General features: G+C 42.0%; 1 protein-coding gene across 1 annotated transcript in view; it reads left to right on the forward strand.

Annotated features, from left to right (window-relative positions):
* Positions 1-14,640: 14,640 nt before the first annotated feature.
* Positions 14,641-19,742, forward strand: part of asic4a (acid-sensing (proton-gated) ion channel family member 4a) — a 105,443-nt gene continuing 100,341 nt past the window's right edge. The window contains exon 1 of the mRNA XM_056241807.1: positions 14,641-15,727. Within this exon, the coding sequence (XP_056097782.1) occupies positions 15,152-15,727 (576 nt within the window). The 5' untranslated portion in view covers positions 14,641-15,151. The remainder of the gene's footprint in view (positions 15,728-19,742) is intronic.

The following is a 19,742-nucleotide window of genomic DNA, read 5'->3' on the forward strand; positions in this document are numbered from 1 at the left end:
CTTCATTTGAATACCTTGCATTTGTAACCCAGTAGAATACCATTCTTCAGTTAATGGGTTAATCCAGAGCTAAAAGGTGAATTAAATATACATCTCAGTATAGTATGTATAAAGGTGTGTGTTCCTTTAAGAACGTTCGGTCATCTTTCAAGTTTGATTGCTATGTACATGTGAAAAACGTGGCATTAACCAACAAGTTAGGTCTTTCATTATTTTATTGGTTTATGGGAATTAAGTCCCGGCCGCCCTCACGGGTGTTTTGTGTAACGTGAGTGGTTGTTCTAGAGAGACAAGAGAAGAAATTGACAAGTGCGGCCGATTGAAAAGACACTGAGAGATTGCGGTTACAAAAAGCTGTTAAATCGATAATCCATCTGATTAAAACACCAATTGTGCATAGTAATGAGTGTAAGACCCACCAGTTTATGCATGAGGTTTATTTTGTTTCGTAACTGAGTTCTCGGTGTATGTTACTTAGCTCGACATTGCGGCCCTTTTGTTTTTCCGTTTGTGGTACAGATCGCCCTTACAGACAGTGTTTCAAGTTATTATAAAGATAACTGGGGACGGAATCAAAGACTGAAGTCACTCACTTTAGTGGTTTGTTGTTGATGTCTGTGAGGACCACATAGTGCTCAGTTTTAACGCGCGAATCGGGAGTCTGCCGGCCGCGACAGAGGAGACTGTGGCGTGTGTTCAGAGAGAGCGCAGAGAGGCCTACTACTGTGAAGAGGAGTCGTTGGCCTTTATTCAGAGGGCGCGCAGCAACGACAGGAGGAAGATTTCCTGAGGTTTCTTCAGTGCAGCTGAGTCACTTATGGTTCCAAACTGAATTCAGGTATCTTGGTGTAAGTTTGTTTTTCCCGCTCAAGAGAGTGAAGCGGCCAGTTTGGTTGTTTCAAAGGCCACCACGTACCCCAACAACGTCTCAGGCCTGCAACGGTGTGTGTGGGGACTAACTGTTGTGTGTGTGTGTGTGTGGGGGCCCACAGTGTTTCGTGTTCATTCATATGTTGTTTCAGTGCACTTAAAAACTGTGATTTTTGACCATTTCATCTATAGTGAAAGTGTGACAGACACATTCATTAATTTTGCCACCTAATATATTGCAAATTCAGTGTGATATTGTGTCTATTGGTGATTTGAGATAAATTGTGACTGTCTGAATTATTAACTTACTGTTACCTTGTTTATGATCAATTTTGACTTTATTTTTATTTTATAAAAATTAAATTCTTTACATTTTGTTACTTTCAAAGAGTTTTATTCCTTCATAAAAAGTGTATACCAGATTGTTTACGCATAATTGAGTGTAGAGTTTTATTATAATTTTCATTCAGGAAAATTAATTCAGTTAGTGACATCAGAGGGGCCTAACTTCAACATCTGTAGGCATATTGTTAATGAATCTTGAGCGCTCTCCTACTAAATTACAAGACAGGTAGGGGTCGTTACACATTTAAATGTAAGTCCCCTTCCCCTGTGCTGTTCCTCCTCATCTACCGACCACCAAAACCAAACCCATCATGTATCACTGAGATGTCAAATCTCCTCACAACTTTCTGCACATCCTCCGCCGATGTTATAATTTTAGGTGATATGAACATCCACGTTGACAACCCCTCCTGCCATTTTGCAGCTGAATTTCTTCAACTACTGGACTGCTTTAACTTAAAACAACTTGTTGGTGTCCCCACCAAAAATATGCACAGTTCCTCAAAGAGGCAAGGTCACAGTTTTACTCCGATGCCATCAGAAACAGCCCAGGAAATTCCAAGCAGCTTTTTTCCACTCTAAACCACCTTCTCAAACCACAATCTCCCCCACTTACTGCCACTACAGAAGAGCAGTGCAATAAATTCATGAATTTCTTCACAGAACTGCACATATTAGCTCTGCCCTTTCTGGTCCTCCCACCCAAACTGTTCCCCCAACATATACCGTCTTCCAACCCCTAAACTGCTTTCCTGAGGTTTCATCAGAAGAGGTGCAGAACATCATCAGGAAGATGAAATCCTCCACCTGTCCCCTGGAACCTCTCCCAACCTCCCTGGTAAAAACCCATATCACTTTCCTAAGTCCCCTAATCACCGCTGCTATAAATAATTCCCTCCAAACTGGTCACGTTCCCCCGTGGTAAAAAATGCCATTATCACACCATTGCTCAAAAAACCCACTCTTGATCTGGAAGTCCTATCCAACTATAGGCCCATCTCCAATCTCTCATTCATATCAAAAGTACTTGAGAAAGCAGTTGCCACCCACCTTCAGGACCACCTCAAACATAACAACCTCTTTGAAAAATTCCAGTCAGGTTTCCGCTCTGCCCAGAGCACAGAGACTGCCCTCGTCAGAGTCATAAACGACCTCCTCATTTCATCTGATGCTGGCTCTCCCTCCCTCCTCATCCTCCTGGACCTTACTGCTGGATTTGATACTGTCAACCATGGTATTCTTTAAAATCGGCTCCACCTCACTACTGGACTAAATGACACTGCCCTCAGTTGGTTCAGATCATACCTCACAAACCGGACAGAATACATCTCCCTGGGCCACTCCAAATCAAATCCACACACAGTTACTTGCGGTGTCCTGTTGATTTTGATCTTACATATAAGTGTTATACATCATTAGATCCTGTTAAGTGTCTGTTTTTTTTTTTGTGGATACTCACAATAAAAACAAAGTGTTGTGCTTTTCGCCAAATAAAGAAAAAAAAACATGATGCGAGTTCTGCATTCTCTCTGTCAGTGAAGTCCATTCTGAAACGTGTCCGAAAATGAACTGTGACTCAACGAATACTCAGTCAAGCAGTAATACAGGCACACAGGCATGAAGCTTGAATTCTCGTCTTTTAAATGACGTAATTTATATAAAAAACAAATATTCTCAGTTTATGTAATCTGTATGAAAAGAGAGAGATATCAGTCGTTTTCAGCTCATTATAGCTCATTCAGTGTTAATGTGACCACGCCCACGGAGAGCGCACGCTATTCAAACGCAAATAATCTGAGGCAAGCCACGCAAATGTGTCAACGCCCACAACAGCTGGATAAAACACATCAAGTTTAATAAGAATCATTTACTTTACGTCGTCTTGCTACGCTGTGAGGAATAATACTATCGAATAATCCTGGAAAAACTTACCTCAGAAGTGCTGGTAGTTTCATTTCGAGGAGCAACATCTAGCTGATGTGATAGTAAGTTATTCTTAAGTGCTTTGTTCTAATCGCGTTATGGAATAGTGTCTGTAAACAGCAAAAGACTGTTTAAATATGAATTGCGTGTCTGTGTGTGTGAATGAATGAACGGCACAGACACGTGCTGTTGTTTACTACAGCTGTAAAGCGCGCGTCTGTGCCGTTCAGTCACACTCGACCAAGCTTTGACCAAACTATATTGCTATAGCCTACTGAGATGAGTAAAAATAGACTGAAATTTGTTGAAATAAAATGTCTTTGTATAAGCAACAAACTGCAAATTAACATTTATATGCTAATATATCATACCCAGATAGCACAAGTCTATTTGATGTGATGTTTACATCTGGAAGACGTATTTTTAAGAGTGTTTGCTCATCTGCAATACGTCTATAGGACGTTTCCTGTCAGATGTCAAATAGACGTTTAGAAGATGTCTTTAAGATGTAATGATTTAGAATGCATGTTAAATTGACATCTTCTAAATGTCTATTTGATATCTGACAGGAAACGTCCTATAGACGTATTGCAGATGAGCAAACACTCTTAAAAATACGTCTTCCAGATGTAAACATCACATCAAAGAGACTTGTGCTATCTGGGTACACACGATATGTTACAGACTAAATATGAATGTTTAGACAAGATTTCGTTTATTAGTTTGATAGATTATAAAGTTTTTACTGTAAAAAAAAAGAGACTACTGCCACTAGGGTTGCCAACCGCTCAGTATAATACGGAATCGTCCCGTATTTGACACAAAAGTCTTGTTCCGTATTGAACTGATACGGGACACACTTGTCACAGGTCGGGGCGGGCCAATCAGGCTGCACCCACCCCTGGGACCCGTACCACCCTTGGGGAGTCGGACAGAGGCCAGGCAAGGATGACAGACAACAAGACTTCAAGTAAACAGTATTTTATTGAATATAAAAGGTTTAAAATGGTGAGTCTTCTGAGCAGGGTCGTTCCGTCCGGCGGACCCGCCGAAGGCCCACAGAGTGCAGTGTGGGGGGTGCTCTGGTGGCAGCTTCGCTGTTTTCCAATGGAAGGGACGAGTCGGGGCTCACGACTGGGAGGAGGCTGCTGCAGGACAGTTTAGGTGCGCATTTCGGGGGACGTACTCCCTTCTTCCCAGGGGGAGAACGGGCCGAGACTTACGGCCAGAGGAACTGTGGTGGAGTAGTTGAGGTGCGTGTTTCGGGTATGTACTCTTCTTCGCAGCGAGAAGCAGACAGAGAGAACTTACGGCTGGGGAGCTTCACTGCAACGCAGTCAGGTGAGTATACAGGCACGGAATCCTCTTCTTCTACAGGTGACAGACAGAGAACTTACGGCTGGAGGGCTTCACTGCAAAGCAGTCGGGTGAGTATACAGGCACGTAATCCTCTTCTTCTACAGGTGACAGACAGAGAACTTACGGCTGGAGGGCTTCACTGCAAAGCAGTCAGGTGAGTATACAGGCACGTAATCCTCTTGAAGGGCCGATGGACAGAGAGCTTGCGGCGGGAGAGTTTCACTGCAAAGCAGTCAGGTGAGTATACAGGCACGTAATCCTCTTGAAGGGCCGACAGAGACAGAGCTTACGGTGGGAGAGTTTTGCTGCAAAACAGACAGGTGAATATACAGGCACGTAATCCTCTTCTTCAGCAAAGACAGACAGAGAACTTACGGCTGGAGGAGTTTCATTGCAAAGCAGTCGGTTGAGCATTCACCTACGTGTCCCTCTTCACAATGGGCTGTCAGATAATACACTCAAAGGTCTGTGGAGTACAACAGTGTTAGCCTCTTCTATGTCTTTAGAACGTGATAGAAACTCAGGTAAGTAATGGACATCCAGCGGGTTTAAGTTCACACTTCACACATCAAAACAGTGCATCACATCACGTCATCTCTACAATTCAGCACTCAGTGGCAAAATACATATATAGATGGCCGTCGCCCATTTTCTGACCTGGCATTCACATCAGGGAGTCCCATAGACACGAGAGAGGAGGATGGAAATTGATTGGACTACTCACAGTCTCTCACAAACGATCTTACTGTCCAGCGATTCCCTCCTTCCCGTTGAGTCGGCGTGCTCTTTCTCCCAAACTCACAGTGCCGCGCCCGTTTGCCGGCCCCACTTCCTCTTCTCCAACGCTCACGCTTCCTCCGGGCTCACAGTCCCCAAAACAACTCTCCTCTTTGGTCTGTACTCTCTCCTTTTATCCTCCCCTAATGGCAACGTGTCCCAATCGCGGGGCTTCAATCCCCTCATGCACAGCTGCCGGCGATTTTTGCTAATCACCCCATTCGTGGGGATTTTTGCGCTAACCCGGAACTAGCCCGGTGTTCCGTTGTTATGGGTCCGGCGGAAGGCAATCTCGGCGAACATTAGTTCCGCCTTGCAAGGGAAAAAGTTGGATTTTCGTCACCTCGTGACAATTGGTTCCGTATTTTTGAGAATCAATTCAGTGCAAATCCATGACAGACACATAGCTTCTAATATGTCAGACAGACTATGAATGAACGAAGACCTGCTATAATGGTAAATTCGGGGACTATTATAGGCTGAGGCCACGTCCCCTTGACGGGCTCTGACGTGTAATGACGTAGAGTTGGCTCGTTGGTCGCACGTCAGAGGCGCCCGCGCCATTGGATGTGCAGTTGCCGCAGCACAGCCTATGAGCGAGCCAGACACTCAATGTGCTAGCTGTGCAGCTGCAAATGCGTTTTACATAGGCTTCAGTAAATCGAAGAAAAGGAGTTTGTAGGCTATGAAAAACTACTAAATTAAAAAATATTATTTTTTGCACTGGAAAGTACATTCTAGAAGTCTAATTCTATTGAATAAGTTCGCACAAGGCTACAGAAAACTGTTGTGTTTATTTTTCTTCAAATGCAGTCTAAGCCGATGAGTTTTGAATGTTATATGTTGTATTTGTTTAAGTTAAAAATAAAACGTATTATAAACTACACTCACCGGCCACTTTATTAGGTACACCTGTCCAACTGCTTCGTTAACACTTAATTTCTAAGCAGCCAATCACATGGCGGCAACTCAGTGCATTTAGGCATGTAGACATGGTCAAGACAATCTCCTGCAGTTCAAACCGAGCATCAGTATGGGGAAGAAAGTTGATTTGAGTGACTTTGAACGTGGCATGATTGTTGGTGCCAGAAGGGCTGGTCTGAGTATTTCAGAAACTGCTAATCTACTGGGATTTTCACGCACAACCATCTCTAGGGTTTACAGAGAATGGTCCGAAAAAGAAAAAACATCCAGTGAGCGGCAGTTCTGTGGGCGGAAATGCCTTGTTGATGCCAGAGGTCAGAGGAGAATGGCCAGACTGGTTCGAGCTGATAGAAGGGCAACAGTGACTGAAATAACCACTCGTTACAACCGAGGTATGCAGCAAAGCATTTGTGAAGCCACAACACGCACAACCTTGAGGCGGATGGGCTACAACAGCAGAAGACTCCACCGGGTACCACTCATCTCCACTACAAATAGGAAAAAGAGGCTACAATTTGCAAGAGCTCACCAAAATTAAACAGTTGATGACTGGAAAAATGTTGCCTGGTCTGATGAGTCTCGATTTCTGTTGAGACATTCAGATGTTAGAGTCAGAATTTGGCGTAAACAGAATGAGAACATGGAACCATCATGCCTTGTTACCACTGTGCAGGCTGGTGGTGGTGGTGTAATGGTGTGGGGGATGTTTTCCTGGCACACTTTAGGCCCCTTAGTGCCAATTGGGCATCGTTTAAATGCCACGGCCTACCTGAGCATTGTTTCTGACCATGTCCATCCCTTTATGGCCACCATGTACCCATCCTCTGATGGCTACTTCCACCATGTCACAAAGCTCTAATCATTTCAAATTGGTTTCTTGAACATGACAATGAGTTCACTGTACTAAAATGGCCTCCACAGTCACCAGATCTCAACCCAATAGAGCATCTTTGGGATGTGGTGGAACGGGAGATTCGCATCATGGATGTGCAGCCGACAAATCTGCGGCAACTGTGTGATGCCATCATGTCAATATGGACCAAACTCCCTGAGGAATGCTTCCAGCACCTTGTTGAATCTATGCCACGAAGAATTGAGGCAGTTCTGAAGGCAAAAGGGGGTCCAACCCGTTACTAGCATGGGGTACCTAATAAAGTGGCCGGTGAGTGTATAGGCCTAATAAGTTGCATTATAATATGCTATAATGTATGATAGCATACAATATTCACCTGAAGTCATCATTTCAGGGGTTATTCCTTTTATGCCTCCGCTCCTCCGTGAGAGATGCGAGACCGGTGCGTCTCACAGGTGTCTCTCATTACCACTCACGCCACTGGCCCCGCGCCGTTCTCTCACGTCTCTCGGCCTCGTCCTGCTCGCCACATTTAGTATGGGATGTTTAGTCAAAAATAAAGTAGGTATATTGAATTATCAACTAAGATGCTATTATAGTGTTTGTTCCAATATTCAAACTAATGAATCCTTACCTTTGAAATATGTATGATAAAATATATAGTTTTTACAAAGAAAGATTACACTTGAAATATTAGTAAAATTGCAATGGTTGTTGTAATTGTAACTTTTTTTAGTGTTTTATTAGTGACAATTTTGGGGAGAGGATAATTATTCCAAAACTTTCTGAAAATACAGTATGATAATTAACTACACAATTACTAGAAATGTTTACCTTGGATATTATACAATTTGCATGCATACAAAATTTGTGGAAAAAGACAATTTTTTTCACAACGTTTCAAACTCTAACTTTGAACCAATACTATAGAATATATATATATATATACACTCACCTAAAGGATTATTAGGAACACCTGTTCAATTTCTCATTAATGCAATTATCTAATCAACCAATCACATGGCAGTTGCTTCAATGCATTTAGGGGTGTGGTCCTGGTCAAGACAATCTCCTGAACTCCAAACTGAATGTCAGAATGGGAAAGAAAGGTGATTTAAGCAATTTTGAGCGTGGCATGGTTGTTGGTGCCAGACGGGCCGGTCTGAGTTTTTCACAATCTGCTCAGTTACTGGGATTTTCACGCACAACCATTTCTAGGGTTTACAAAGAATTGTGTGAAAAGGGAAAAACATCCAGTATGCGGCAGTCCTGTGGGCGAAAATGCCTTGTTGATGCTAGAGGTCAGAGGAGAATGTGCCGACTGATTCAAGCTGATAGAAGAGCAACTTTGACTGAAATAACCACTCGTTACAACCGAGGTATGCAGCAAAGCATTTGTGAAGCCACAACACGCACAACCTTGAGGCGGATGGGCTACAACAGCAGAAGACCCCACCGGGTACCACTCCACTACAAATAGGAAAAAGAGGCTACAATTTGCAAGAGCTCACCAAAATTGGACAGTTGAAGACTGGAAAAATGTTGCCTGGTCTGATGAGTCTCGATTTCTGTTGAGACATTCAGATGGTAGAGTCAGAATTTGACGTAAACAGAATGAGAACATGGATCCATCATGCCTTGTTACCACTGTGCAGGCTGGTGGTGGTGGTGTAATGATGTGGGGGATGTTTTCTTGGCACACTTTAGGCCCCTTAGTGCCAATTGGGCATCGTTTAAATGCCACGGCCTACCTGAGCATTGTTTCTGACCATGTCCATCCCTTTATGGCCACCATGCAGAGGCGCTGCAATAGGGCAGGCAAGGCAGGCAATTGCCTGGGGCCCCGCATTTTGAGGGGGCCCCCGAGGGCCGATCATTTAAACAATCAGAAATGTTCATATTAATATAACACGCAGTGACGCAGCAACACCTCCGCATCCCCCTTAGTGGGCCCCCCTCTCTCGCAAGGCTGCGTATGCTTTTGCTGCTTCTGGCGCCTTTTTCAAACTGTTGCAGCGCTTACTCGCGTTTCTGTCTTTCTTTTACTGTCTGTACCCGAAAATGCATGAATTCGTGTATTAAAAATGAAGAGGACATATCCATCTGGCAGCCAGAAGCGGGGAAAAAAAACAAGATGATGGGGAAAAGAGAAAACATGACTGCGGTAAGTGATGGAGAATGGAGAATGGAGAAAATACGTATCTCGAGTGATCTGTTATTAGAGGTGACTGTTAAGTAGTAATGGTAGCTATTTTAAGAAATGTACAAAACAAATCACACAATCCACGTTGTTAATTTCAGTTTAGTTTCACTTAAGATTAATTACTAGTAACGTTAATATGTGACTGAAAAACTGTGTTTAGCTTAGCTAGGGGGTTGCACTTAGCAACAGTAAAGTGTTAGACGGTAGGCTATTAATCCAGGCTGAAATAGATTAAGTTACCGTTAAAGGATTAACGTTAGTTCACCTCAAAATGAAACTTTCCTACTAATTTACCCCAATGCCATCCAAGATATCCATGTCTTTTTTTCCTCAGTGGAAGATATTTTTTTTTTGTTGAGGAAAACATTTCTGGATTTTTCTTCGAATAATGGACTTCAATGACAACCAACCAACGTGTTTAAGTCCAAATCAATGCAGTTTCAAAGGTCTTTGAAGTGCTTCAACGGGCTGTGTACGATCGCATCTGAGGAAGAGGGTCTTATCTAGCGAAACGATAGGTCATTTTCTAAAAAAATATATACTTTTTAACTACAACTGTTCGGATTGAGCTGATCTGCAACGCGCCGGGAACTACGTCATCACGTTGAAAGGTCACGTTCGATGTCGCCGGCGCCGCCCCACTGTTTACAAAAGGGACCGTGCGAAGGAGGATAGTTCAAATTGTATTGTATGTTGAATGACATATTTATGTCTTTGTGTCATATCATTGTTTAAAATGGTCCGTGGGGCGGTACTTCCGACGGCGCCGGCGACATCGAGCGGAAGTATAGTCTATATAGTATACTTCTAGATTTGTATGGAAACTTGAGCATTGCTCTTCGTCTGCTTCTAACTCTTCCTGTCACCGTTGTCTCTGGTGAGAGAAGTTTTTCAGCTTTAAAGCTGATTAAATCATACCTCAGGTCAACAATGAACCAAAAGAGGCTCTCAGCACTGGCACTAATTTCCATTGAACGGAACATACGAAGGTCTTTGGATATGGAGGACATAGTGACAGCATTTGCCGTAGCTAAGGCTCGTAAGCAGCGTTTTTAAGGTGACAATACATTATTAATATGAAGATTAATGTACTGTATCTTGAGAATTATATTGTATCTTGATAAAACATAAATGTAAGCTTTAGCGTTAAGTTCTGTCAGGAAGACTCAATTGCTACGTCACTTATTACCTTCTCATCTATCCAATCGCGTCTAATACTTGCGGTATAAAAGACCAGTACTTACACATGTTTGAGTTCGCAGATGCTGACGCTTTCATTCACAGGGAAACTGGTTTCGATCAGACGTAAGTGCGTCTCAAAACATACGTCGCTCTGGATGAAAGCGTCAGTACGGATAAATGCTTATGTACATACAGCAGCAGAACATAAATGCATAATGCATTATTCACGTCTTCTCATAGTACCTTTTAGGCTCACTATGAAGTCGTCTCTTACTAATTAGTTATTGGCTACGAGGCTTTCCACATTTCACGTTCATGCCCATATTAACTCCCTTTTTTTTTTTTCTATTTTAGGCTCTACAGGATGCATGTCTGGTGGGTATACTTTTCTTTACCGTTCTTTGGGGGTGGGCTCCGTCCTGGTGGAATTATCTTCCACCTATTTTTGGGGGTCGGCTGCGCCCCTGCCTTCGTCTTCAGGCAGGAAATGCAGAGTCCGGACCCTCGGATTGCGAGCTATGGACGGGGCCTACGCCAAAGAACTTTATTGCTTGCTGGGCTATTAATAAATGTATTTATTGTACAGTATTTATTCTCCCGAGTCTTTCTGGTAGAAATGTAAGCTTTAGCGTTAAGTTCTGTCAGGAAGACTCAATTGCTACGTCACTTATTACCTTCTCATCTATCCAATCGCGTCTAATACTTGCGGTATAAAAGACCAGTACTTACACATGTTTGAGTTCGCAGATGCTGACGCTTTCATTCACCTCCATCCTCCCCACCACCACCAGGATGGTCCCTTCCCCTCCATCCTCCCCACCACCACCAGGATGGTCCCTTCCTATACCTCACAGGGGGTCGGCTGCGCCCCTGCCTTCGTCTTCAGGCAGGAAATGCAGAGTCCGGACCCTCGGATTGCGAGCTATGGACGGGGCCTACGCCAAAGAACTTTATTGCTTGCTGGGCTATTAATAAATGTATTTATTGTACAGTATTTATTCTCCCGAGTCTTTCTGGTAGAAGTACTTTAATGTTGTAAACAATAAACAATTTATGTTCTATTAGATGTGTTTTGACTACTTTTGTATGTTGTATAATTATATCTCTAGGTAACAAAGATATATTTACAAAAAAATATTTTAGAAGGGCCTCATTGATTAATTTTGCCTGGGGCCCCCACTCAATGTTGGTTCGCCTCTGCCACCATGTACCCCTCCTCTGATGGCTACTTCCAGCAGGATAATGCACCATGTCACAAAGCTCGAATCATTTCAAATTGGTTTCTTGAACATGACAATGAGTTCACTGTACTAAAATGGCCCCCACAGTCACCAGATCTCAACCCAATAGAGCATCTTTGGGATGTGGTGGAACGGGAGCTTCGTGCCCTGTATGTGCATCCCACAAATCTCCATCAACTGCAAGATGCTATCCTATCAATATGGGCCAACATTTCTAAAGAATGCTTTCAGCACCTTGTTGAATCAATGCCATGTAGAATTAAGGCAGTTCTGAAGGCGAAAGGGGGTCAAACACAGTATTAGTATGGTGTTCCTAATAATCCTTTAGGTGAGTGTATATATATATATCATTCTACAGATTTTGAAACATCTTGAAAAAATGTGTCTTTTTCCACTGGCTACCACAAGAAAGAATGCGAGGATAAAAGAAATATATATATATATTTTTTCTAACCTGTAGCACTTTGAGATCTTCTGATGAAAAGTGCATTATAAATAAAATGTATTATTATTTATTATTATTAAATTACATCCAGTTTTTAGCAGCAATGTGCATGAGCGTGAATCCTGCGATATCCATCTTTGATTTTGCAGGTGTCAGATCCACTGTGAGAAGAGAGAACTGTTCGGCTTGCCTTCACTTTTTTCACTCCTCCTCTCATTGCAGCCGCCTACTCTCACATACATTTCAGGCGAGGCAAGGTGCATCTCAAACAAGCCTAATGAAACCAGGAAGAATGCTTGGAATTGCAGTGTGACACTAAACAAGACTTTGCAGGAAATTACAGAAAGAACCAGGCTTATATTGTCACGGTTCATGGATTCACTGCCTCGCCCTCGCTCTGTGTGAGTATGTGGTGTGTAGTGTTTGGTAGGCGTGGCTCGTTATTGCGGCTGATGAGCGGATCAGCGCCAGCTGTTCATCATTACGGCACCCTATTTATTGTGTGTGATTCTGTCCTGTCTTTGTCAGATCGTTGTTGAGGCTCACTGGGATAACTTTCTTGTCTCTGTCGTCCAGTTCCTGTTCTCCGTTTCCCGGATCTTCTGTTCCTGCCTGGACCTGCCTGGATATTCTGCACATTGCGTCCCTGCATTGCCAGTGTTCCACCTGCAGCTGATCTTCGATTCTGAACCTTGTTACTTCTCTCATTGTTAATAAACTGCTGTTCTTTGCAATTGGATTCTTTCTGTGCCCTGACTGACATATATAGGGTGAGCAAACAAGAAGATGAGACACAGGTGAAAACAATGAGTGCTGATGAGTCCAGGTAGAGAATTGTGGGAGATGTAGTTTGTGAGGGAATGACAATAGTCTTTGTGAAGTGCCCTCTGGTGGCTCTCAAGAGCACTTCAGCTGGTGACCGTTACAGATACACTGACTCGCTGCTGTGAGCATGTAAGATCTGCTGCTGCTGTAATATTCGTAAAAATTAGATACTAGTAACACGTTACTATCATGGATATTCCAAATCATAGCAACCAAAGCGTCTCAGCTGGAAAAACAATGCGTTCCTAAGCGCTCTTAAGCGCTCCAAGCTGGCCAGTTTCAGAAAAGCGCCTGCAGGTAATTTGCGTAGTTGTAATTCATAGGCGGGATTATGCTAATTGTGAATGAGTGTGCACACTCGCCCGATTTACGAATGATTGGAATTCATTAACATACACACGTTTAACAATAAAATCTGATGTTTATGAAGCATTTGTGAATCTGGTGGAGAGTTTTCGGGAAGGTCCGTTTTATGCACAAATTACTCCGAATTTAGACTTATACACAATGAACCAGACTATTTAAATATTGACCAAGCAATCTTATTGGCTGCAGGATCAACAAAGACCAATCATCTGTCTATCTATCTATCTATCTATCTATCTATCTATCTATCTATCTATCTATCTATCTATCTATCTATCTATCTATCTATCTATCTATCTATCTATCTATCTATCTATCTATCTATCTGTATAGTACAGTACTGTACATTTATTTTATTTTACATTTATTTAATTTATACAGTACAGTTTATACTAACATTTATTTTATTTTACATTTATTTTATGTTATACATCCCTTTTATGTAACATACACACATTTATGTATCCTGTTGTACATAGGTACTGTATGTATATGTATGTATCCAGTTGTACATGCTTAATACTAATCAGTACTAACTAGAGAGATCAAAAAGTTTGTTTTAGTTCTTGGATTTTTAATGCCTTTTGATAAGCCTAAAAACACTGCTTTTCTCCAAACGTTTCATCCCACAGAGATGTGACCTGTTAAGCTAATTGCATTTATAGAAGAAAACTATGCATTAGGGAGATGCATTTTACATAATTTTGTTTGGCAATAGAAAAACACTATTAACAGCACAAGAGTGCTCGCCTATGAAAGAAGCTAAAAAGTGTGAAAGTAGGGTCAAGATCAATACGTTATTTCTGCATCTTCTGTGTCATCCGATCCTAGATCGGGAGACAGGCACTAATTTAAATTCGTGCCGGAGCCCGGTGATGCTACCATTAATTCCTGATAAGAAAGGACCGTTGTACTGCTTTCCTTAATCTTTGACTGATGCTTCTGCACAATCAATATCCTTTCTTTCTCTTTTTCCCTTTTTCTTTGTTTTTTTTCTCTTGAAGATTGATTGTTCAGAGTTGTGAGCTGTTTATGCTCACTCCTCACGCCTCATTATTGTCGCAATTAGGATGTCTTCTAGGACTAAGGTGGGGGTGGATGGGTGGGGGGCCGACATTAAAACCCACTGACCCTCCTGACGTTCTCATCTTGTCCGGGATGTTCAGCGAAGCAGCCTTTGATGGCAACTTATTGTGGTCAAGGGGTAAGAAAGCATCTCAAACAAGTGGATTAAGTGAGAGAGCGAGCGAGAGAACGAAAAGGGGCTGCGAGTGTATACGTACGCGTATGTGTGTGTGTAAGAGAGAGAGAGAGAGAGCGGGAGATGGAGAGAGAAAGCGAGAGGACTGAGAGCGTGGGGGGTGTTTGAGTTGCCGCTGCTTGTGCCGGTGAAGAGGAAATAATCACAGTGTTGCTTCCTCATGAATTATTAAGAAGCCCCCCCAGCCTCTTTTAGCTTGAGCCAAAATGCTGCATTTTCATCTGTGTCTATAAAGCAAAGAAGAGGTTTGGTATATGTTTTTTTGTTGTTGTTGTTTGTTTTAGGTGTATCACAGCTGGTAAGCAGGACTCGTAAGCGTGCTGAACAAGTGCTCAGATGAGCAGTCCGAGCGCAGCACTACGAGCATCAGCACTGAAGAGCTGGAACTGAGAGACAGAGGCAATTCCCTCCACTGCACGCGACTGCAACGGCCGCCCTCGCTCTCGCTCTGCATGCCTTTTTTTCCCTTCCTTTCTTTCTGGAGTTGAGATCTTGTTCGTCAGAGCAACGGGAGTTAGTAGAAACTGGGGCTCCAAGCTGTTATCCAAGCATCCCAAACGCAGACCTGGCTGCCCACATGCCGATCGAATTTGTTTGCAAAATCAAATTTGCAGAGGAGGATGAGAAGCAAAAAGGCAACCAGGATGGGGACAAAGAGAGCCTGATCGAGGAGAGCTGCAGCCCCCCAGTCAAGGACCTGGCCGGCTTTGCCAGTGCTAGCTCTCTCCATGGAATTAACCACATTTTTGTGTCGGGCCGGCTGGGAGTCAGACAGACCCTCTGGGCTCTCGCGTTTCTGGTGTCCCTGGCTCTCTTTCTGTACCAGGCGGCAAAGTGTGCCATCTCCTACCTGGAGCATCCTCACGTCACTGCGCTGAACGAGGAGGCCACCCCGGAGATGGTGTTCCCCGCCGTGACCATCTGCAACATCAACCGTTTCCGCTTTTCCGCTCTTACCGACGCCGACATCTACCACCTGGCCAACCTGACCGGCTTGCCCCCGAAAAACAAGGACGGCCACAAGCCCACCGATTTGGAGTATCCGGCACCGGACATGCAGGACATCTTTAACCGGACGGGTCACCAGCTGGAAGAGATGCTGAAGAGCTGCAACTTCAGTGGGCAGAACTGCTCGGCTGGAAACTTTACAGTGGTAAGCATGAGGAAAGATTCTGATAACGGTTTTAAAAGTTGCACTTTTGCTTTAGGAAGTTAACTTAAGAGGAAAAGGAAATGAAAAAACAAACAAACACTCGTGGCCATTTATTATTAGAATCAAGAACGTTATGGAGGTGTAATGGACAATTATGTCCATATTCCTGTATCATATTGCAGGAATAGTGAGTTTATTTGCACTTTAGGACTGAATGTTCTTTTCTCAGTTAAAACTTGGGAGTCTGCAGGTGTTGCAAACAAAGTCAATTTATCTTTACAAGAGAAAACAGTTTCTGTCAGCGGTGAGGTGGATAGATATGCTTTCTTCTCTGGTTTCCCCTGTAGTGACTATTCATTTGGACATAGTCTTTGTAAATAGGACACAGACTGGGCTTGCTACCCTCATTGTGTTCACAGGAGGGATCCTGTTTCCCTGTACTCATGATTTCTTATAATGTACCGACAACAGCGGGGGATTCAGCTGTTCTCCTCAAGGGAGAAGAACAGGGTGCATGTGTATATTTGTATTCTTCTCTGATGTTTGATACCTCCACTAGTGTGCGCATGGCAACAGTATTGCTCTGTAAAAACTCTCTCTCACTTTTCATCTCGCCTATGCCAAGAGTGAAGTTTCCTCAATGTTGTATTTCAATCCTGTCAATGTTGGAATTAAATATTTAGAGTCTGAAATCATACATGATTTTTGCATTAGCTAAATTGGTTAAAACGAATAAAACAAATTCCATAAGCCCCTCAAGTGCACTTCAGAAGGTCTTATATGTGTCCATCATGCCATATTTATTAAAGTTATGTGTACTGACGGATGAATGAGTATTGCTTTGGTAATGGCAAAGAACATTTGTCAAGTCATAAAAGGATGTGTTGGACATACATAGCCTTACTTTCCAGAGACATTCTCCGTCTTATCCTGATGATAACATGGAGTGACCCTTTGATGTGTCGTAGAGCATGTGTCGTCTTCTGTTCTACTCAATGTTTCTCTCTCAGGTAGATACATATGTTTGATCCTAAGTACCATTTATGATACAAGAAATTAAAAGTGACAGTTGAGACTCTCGGCTTCTCTCTTCCACTGCTACTTTCTTTCACCTCTTCTGTATGGTTTCTCTCCCCATTGGCCATGGCAGGGAAAGTACTGTTCTGCAGAAAGATAAAAGCAATGCTAAGAAGAGAAAGCGGCAAAACATGTGACAGGCAAATGTGAAGCGTTGTCCTCACTGTTGTTTGTGCTTACTGCATCAGACATCAAAAGACACATTTTCCCACCGTCATGTCATTCCAAAACTGTATGACTTTTTTTTCTTTTTCTGTGGAGCCCATTGGAGAAATTCTTGAAAATGTATTTTAGTCCAGTATCACTGAATTGGGACTGAAGCTTTCAAGCTTCAAAATGAATGCAAAAGCACCATAAAAGTCTCATAAAAGTAGTCCGTATATGACTTTAGCATTATATGTGGAAAATAGTGAGATGAATAGTTGAGGAACAGACCAGAATTTAAGTTGTTATTGAATTAAAATCATCTGGCCTTGGCCTCTTTGATATGTTCTCAAGAGATAATGAGAAAAGTAACAATGTCTGATTCATGAACAAATGATTCTTTTGAGTGATATATTTTTATTAAATCCGTTGGTCTGATGATTCATTCACAAACCAGGTCAGATTGAGTTCTTCTGACTCATGACTCTCCTGTTCCATTAGCAGTGATTAAGTCTTATCACTGAATATCAACTTAAATTCCTTACAGAAAGTTATTTTATTATTTCAAAAGACTTAAGGTGTGTTCCATTAGCAAAATTTCGCAGACAAAAGAAGGTCTATTGTCAATAGTGTAGCAATGTATGAAGCACAGCTTTAGAAGTTTGATTAGCTTTCCGTTAGTCAGTCTGGTGATTCCACTTGAACACAACCCGAAGTCTGCATGGTTAAATTCGCAATCATGTGGATTCCTACTGAAATGACAAAATGTTATCTGCAAAAATTCGCTGAACCTACTAAATGAAAGCCTCAGTTACCATTCATTGTAACTGCATGACAAACAACAACAACAACAAAAAAAAAAACATCAGTGCATTCTTCGTAATGTCTCCATTTGTCTTTCACTGCAGAAAGAAAGTCCTACAGGTTTGGAACAACATGAGGTTTAGTAAATGAGGACAGATTTTTTTTTAGAATAATCTTTAAAAGTATTTGTTTCTGAAGATGGGATGGGCTATCCCATATCAGGCACAGGCCTCTCATGAGCCACAGAAGTACTTCTTTATAAATTAATCTGCTTGGAAAGTTCCCTGCTCCACCATTCTCTCCCATCAGCCCTATGATCTGTGTCTGAGAGGCTGTCAGTTAGATTAGTTACCGGCATCTTGCTGTCTCCACGCATGACGAGACACTTCCTCCATCCCACGGGCTGCGCAACCCAGGCAGAAAAACAAGGAGCAATTTTGAGAAGCATCTCTTTAGCCTTTCCCGTGTGACAAGATTGCAGATGTAAGAGTAAACGGGATCACTGCGACCATCCCGGAAGCTTCGTATTAACAGCAGACGACTGATATTTTTAGCATGAAGTGTGAGAGATGACCTTAGCTGAGCTCGCTGGCCTCTGGGTGCGTGCGGATCACTAGCCTGAGGAAAAGAGCACACGGCGTGCTCGTGTCTAGCCGATTCCAGATGCTGTGTTTATTTAATGACTGCATCAGCAGGGAAAGCGGTATATTTTCGATCAATCACATCCCTGGCATTTAGCCCCACTACTTGGTTTCAGCAATTGCACTCATAATATGAGCTGTTCATTTGTCATTCCCACGCCCTGTGTCCTAGAGCTCTTCCCGTTCAGAAACATTGCGATAATAATCGTTATACCAAAAGAACAGAGGAACTTTTGAAAGTCTGCATCGTGGATCATCAGATGGTTTCATAATCAAACAAAAGGGCCAAAAATCAAAGAGAAATTTTCAAATTGGATGTGCATATTCATTTCATATTCATTTGTTGCCAAGCACAAATGTTTATTTATGGTCTTTGATTTATGCTGATGTTAATAAAAATAGCATTTCCATTTTGCCTCATTGAGGTAAATGAATTATGTAACTGCATTCAATTTAATGTAGCATTTTGTCTCTCTTGTGGATACAAGAATTTCCTCTTCTTAGAAAGCTTATTGCAGTTGACATGCATAACACGTTTAAAATTTTACAAACAGCACATCAGTCTGGAATGTTCATGAAGTTTGTATTTATGTAAAATTAATAGGTCTTTGAATTACTCACATTGTCAGAAGGGTCTTAATCATTTCAAGGTAGGGCTGCACGATTAATCTTATTTTAACCATGATCATGATTTCTGCTTCTTTTGATTAATTCAGCATAATCATCTGCGATATTGGCTCTCTGGTTATTTATCCTGAAGAAGTTTTTTTTTTCTCTTCTTCTATTGACATTTCTGTTAACTTGCATTGATAACAAGCCTCCACGAGCTTTCATGCTTGGGGTTTGCCAGATTTCAAAGAGATTTTCTCTTAAATAGATACATTTTCTGCCTAGTGTTTTACTTACAGTAATCGTAATCTTTAGTGTTTTATACACACTCTTTGTGCACTGCGAATAAACAGACAAAAAGCGCTGATGATCTGAAAACACAGACAAACATTAGTAACCTCAACTGAGATATTCTGCTCAAATGAGAGTGTAATAGAGTCAGTGTGTTCCTTTGCAAGGCCACTTGTGCTATTTGCTGTTACTAAATCTGTGAGCAACAATTCTTAGTGACAAAATAAATCCATACATGAATATTATTTGCGATTGTGGTTGCTGAATAAATGTACTTGCACAACCTCTGAGCTACAATAAAACGTTTTTGTTGTTGTTGTTGTTGTTGTTGTTTTAATAGAAAAACATTAACATAATTTGAAATTATTGGAATTAATATTCAATGTTTTAGCTTTTCAGAAAAGGTTTGCAATTTTTTATAATTGCATTTATAATATTTGAGCAAAATC

Source organism: Rhinichthys klamathensis, unplaced genomic scaffold (assembly GCF_029890125.1).
Source record: "Rhinichthys klamathensis goyatoka isolate OS25496 unplaced genomic scaffold, OSU_Roscu_1.1 h1tg000021l_1, whole genome shotgun sequence".
Taxonomy (NCBI): domain Eukaryota; kingdom Metazoa; phylum Chordata; class Actinopteri; order Cypriniformes; family Leuciscidae; genus Rhinichthys; species Rhinichthys klamathensis.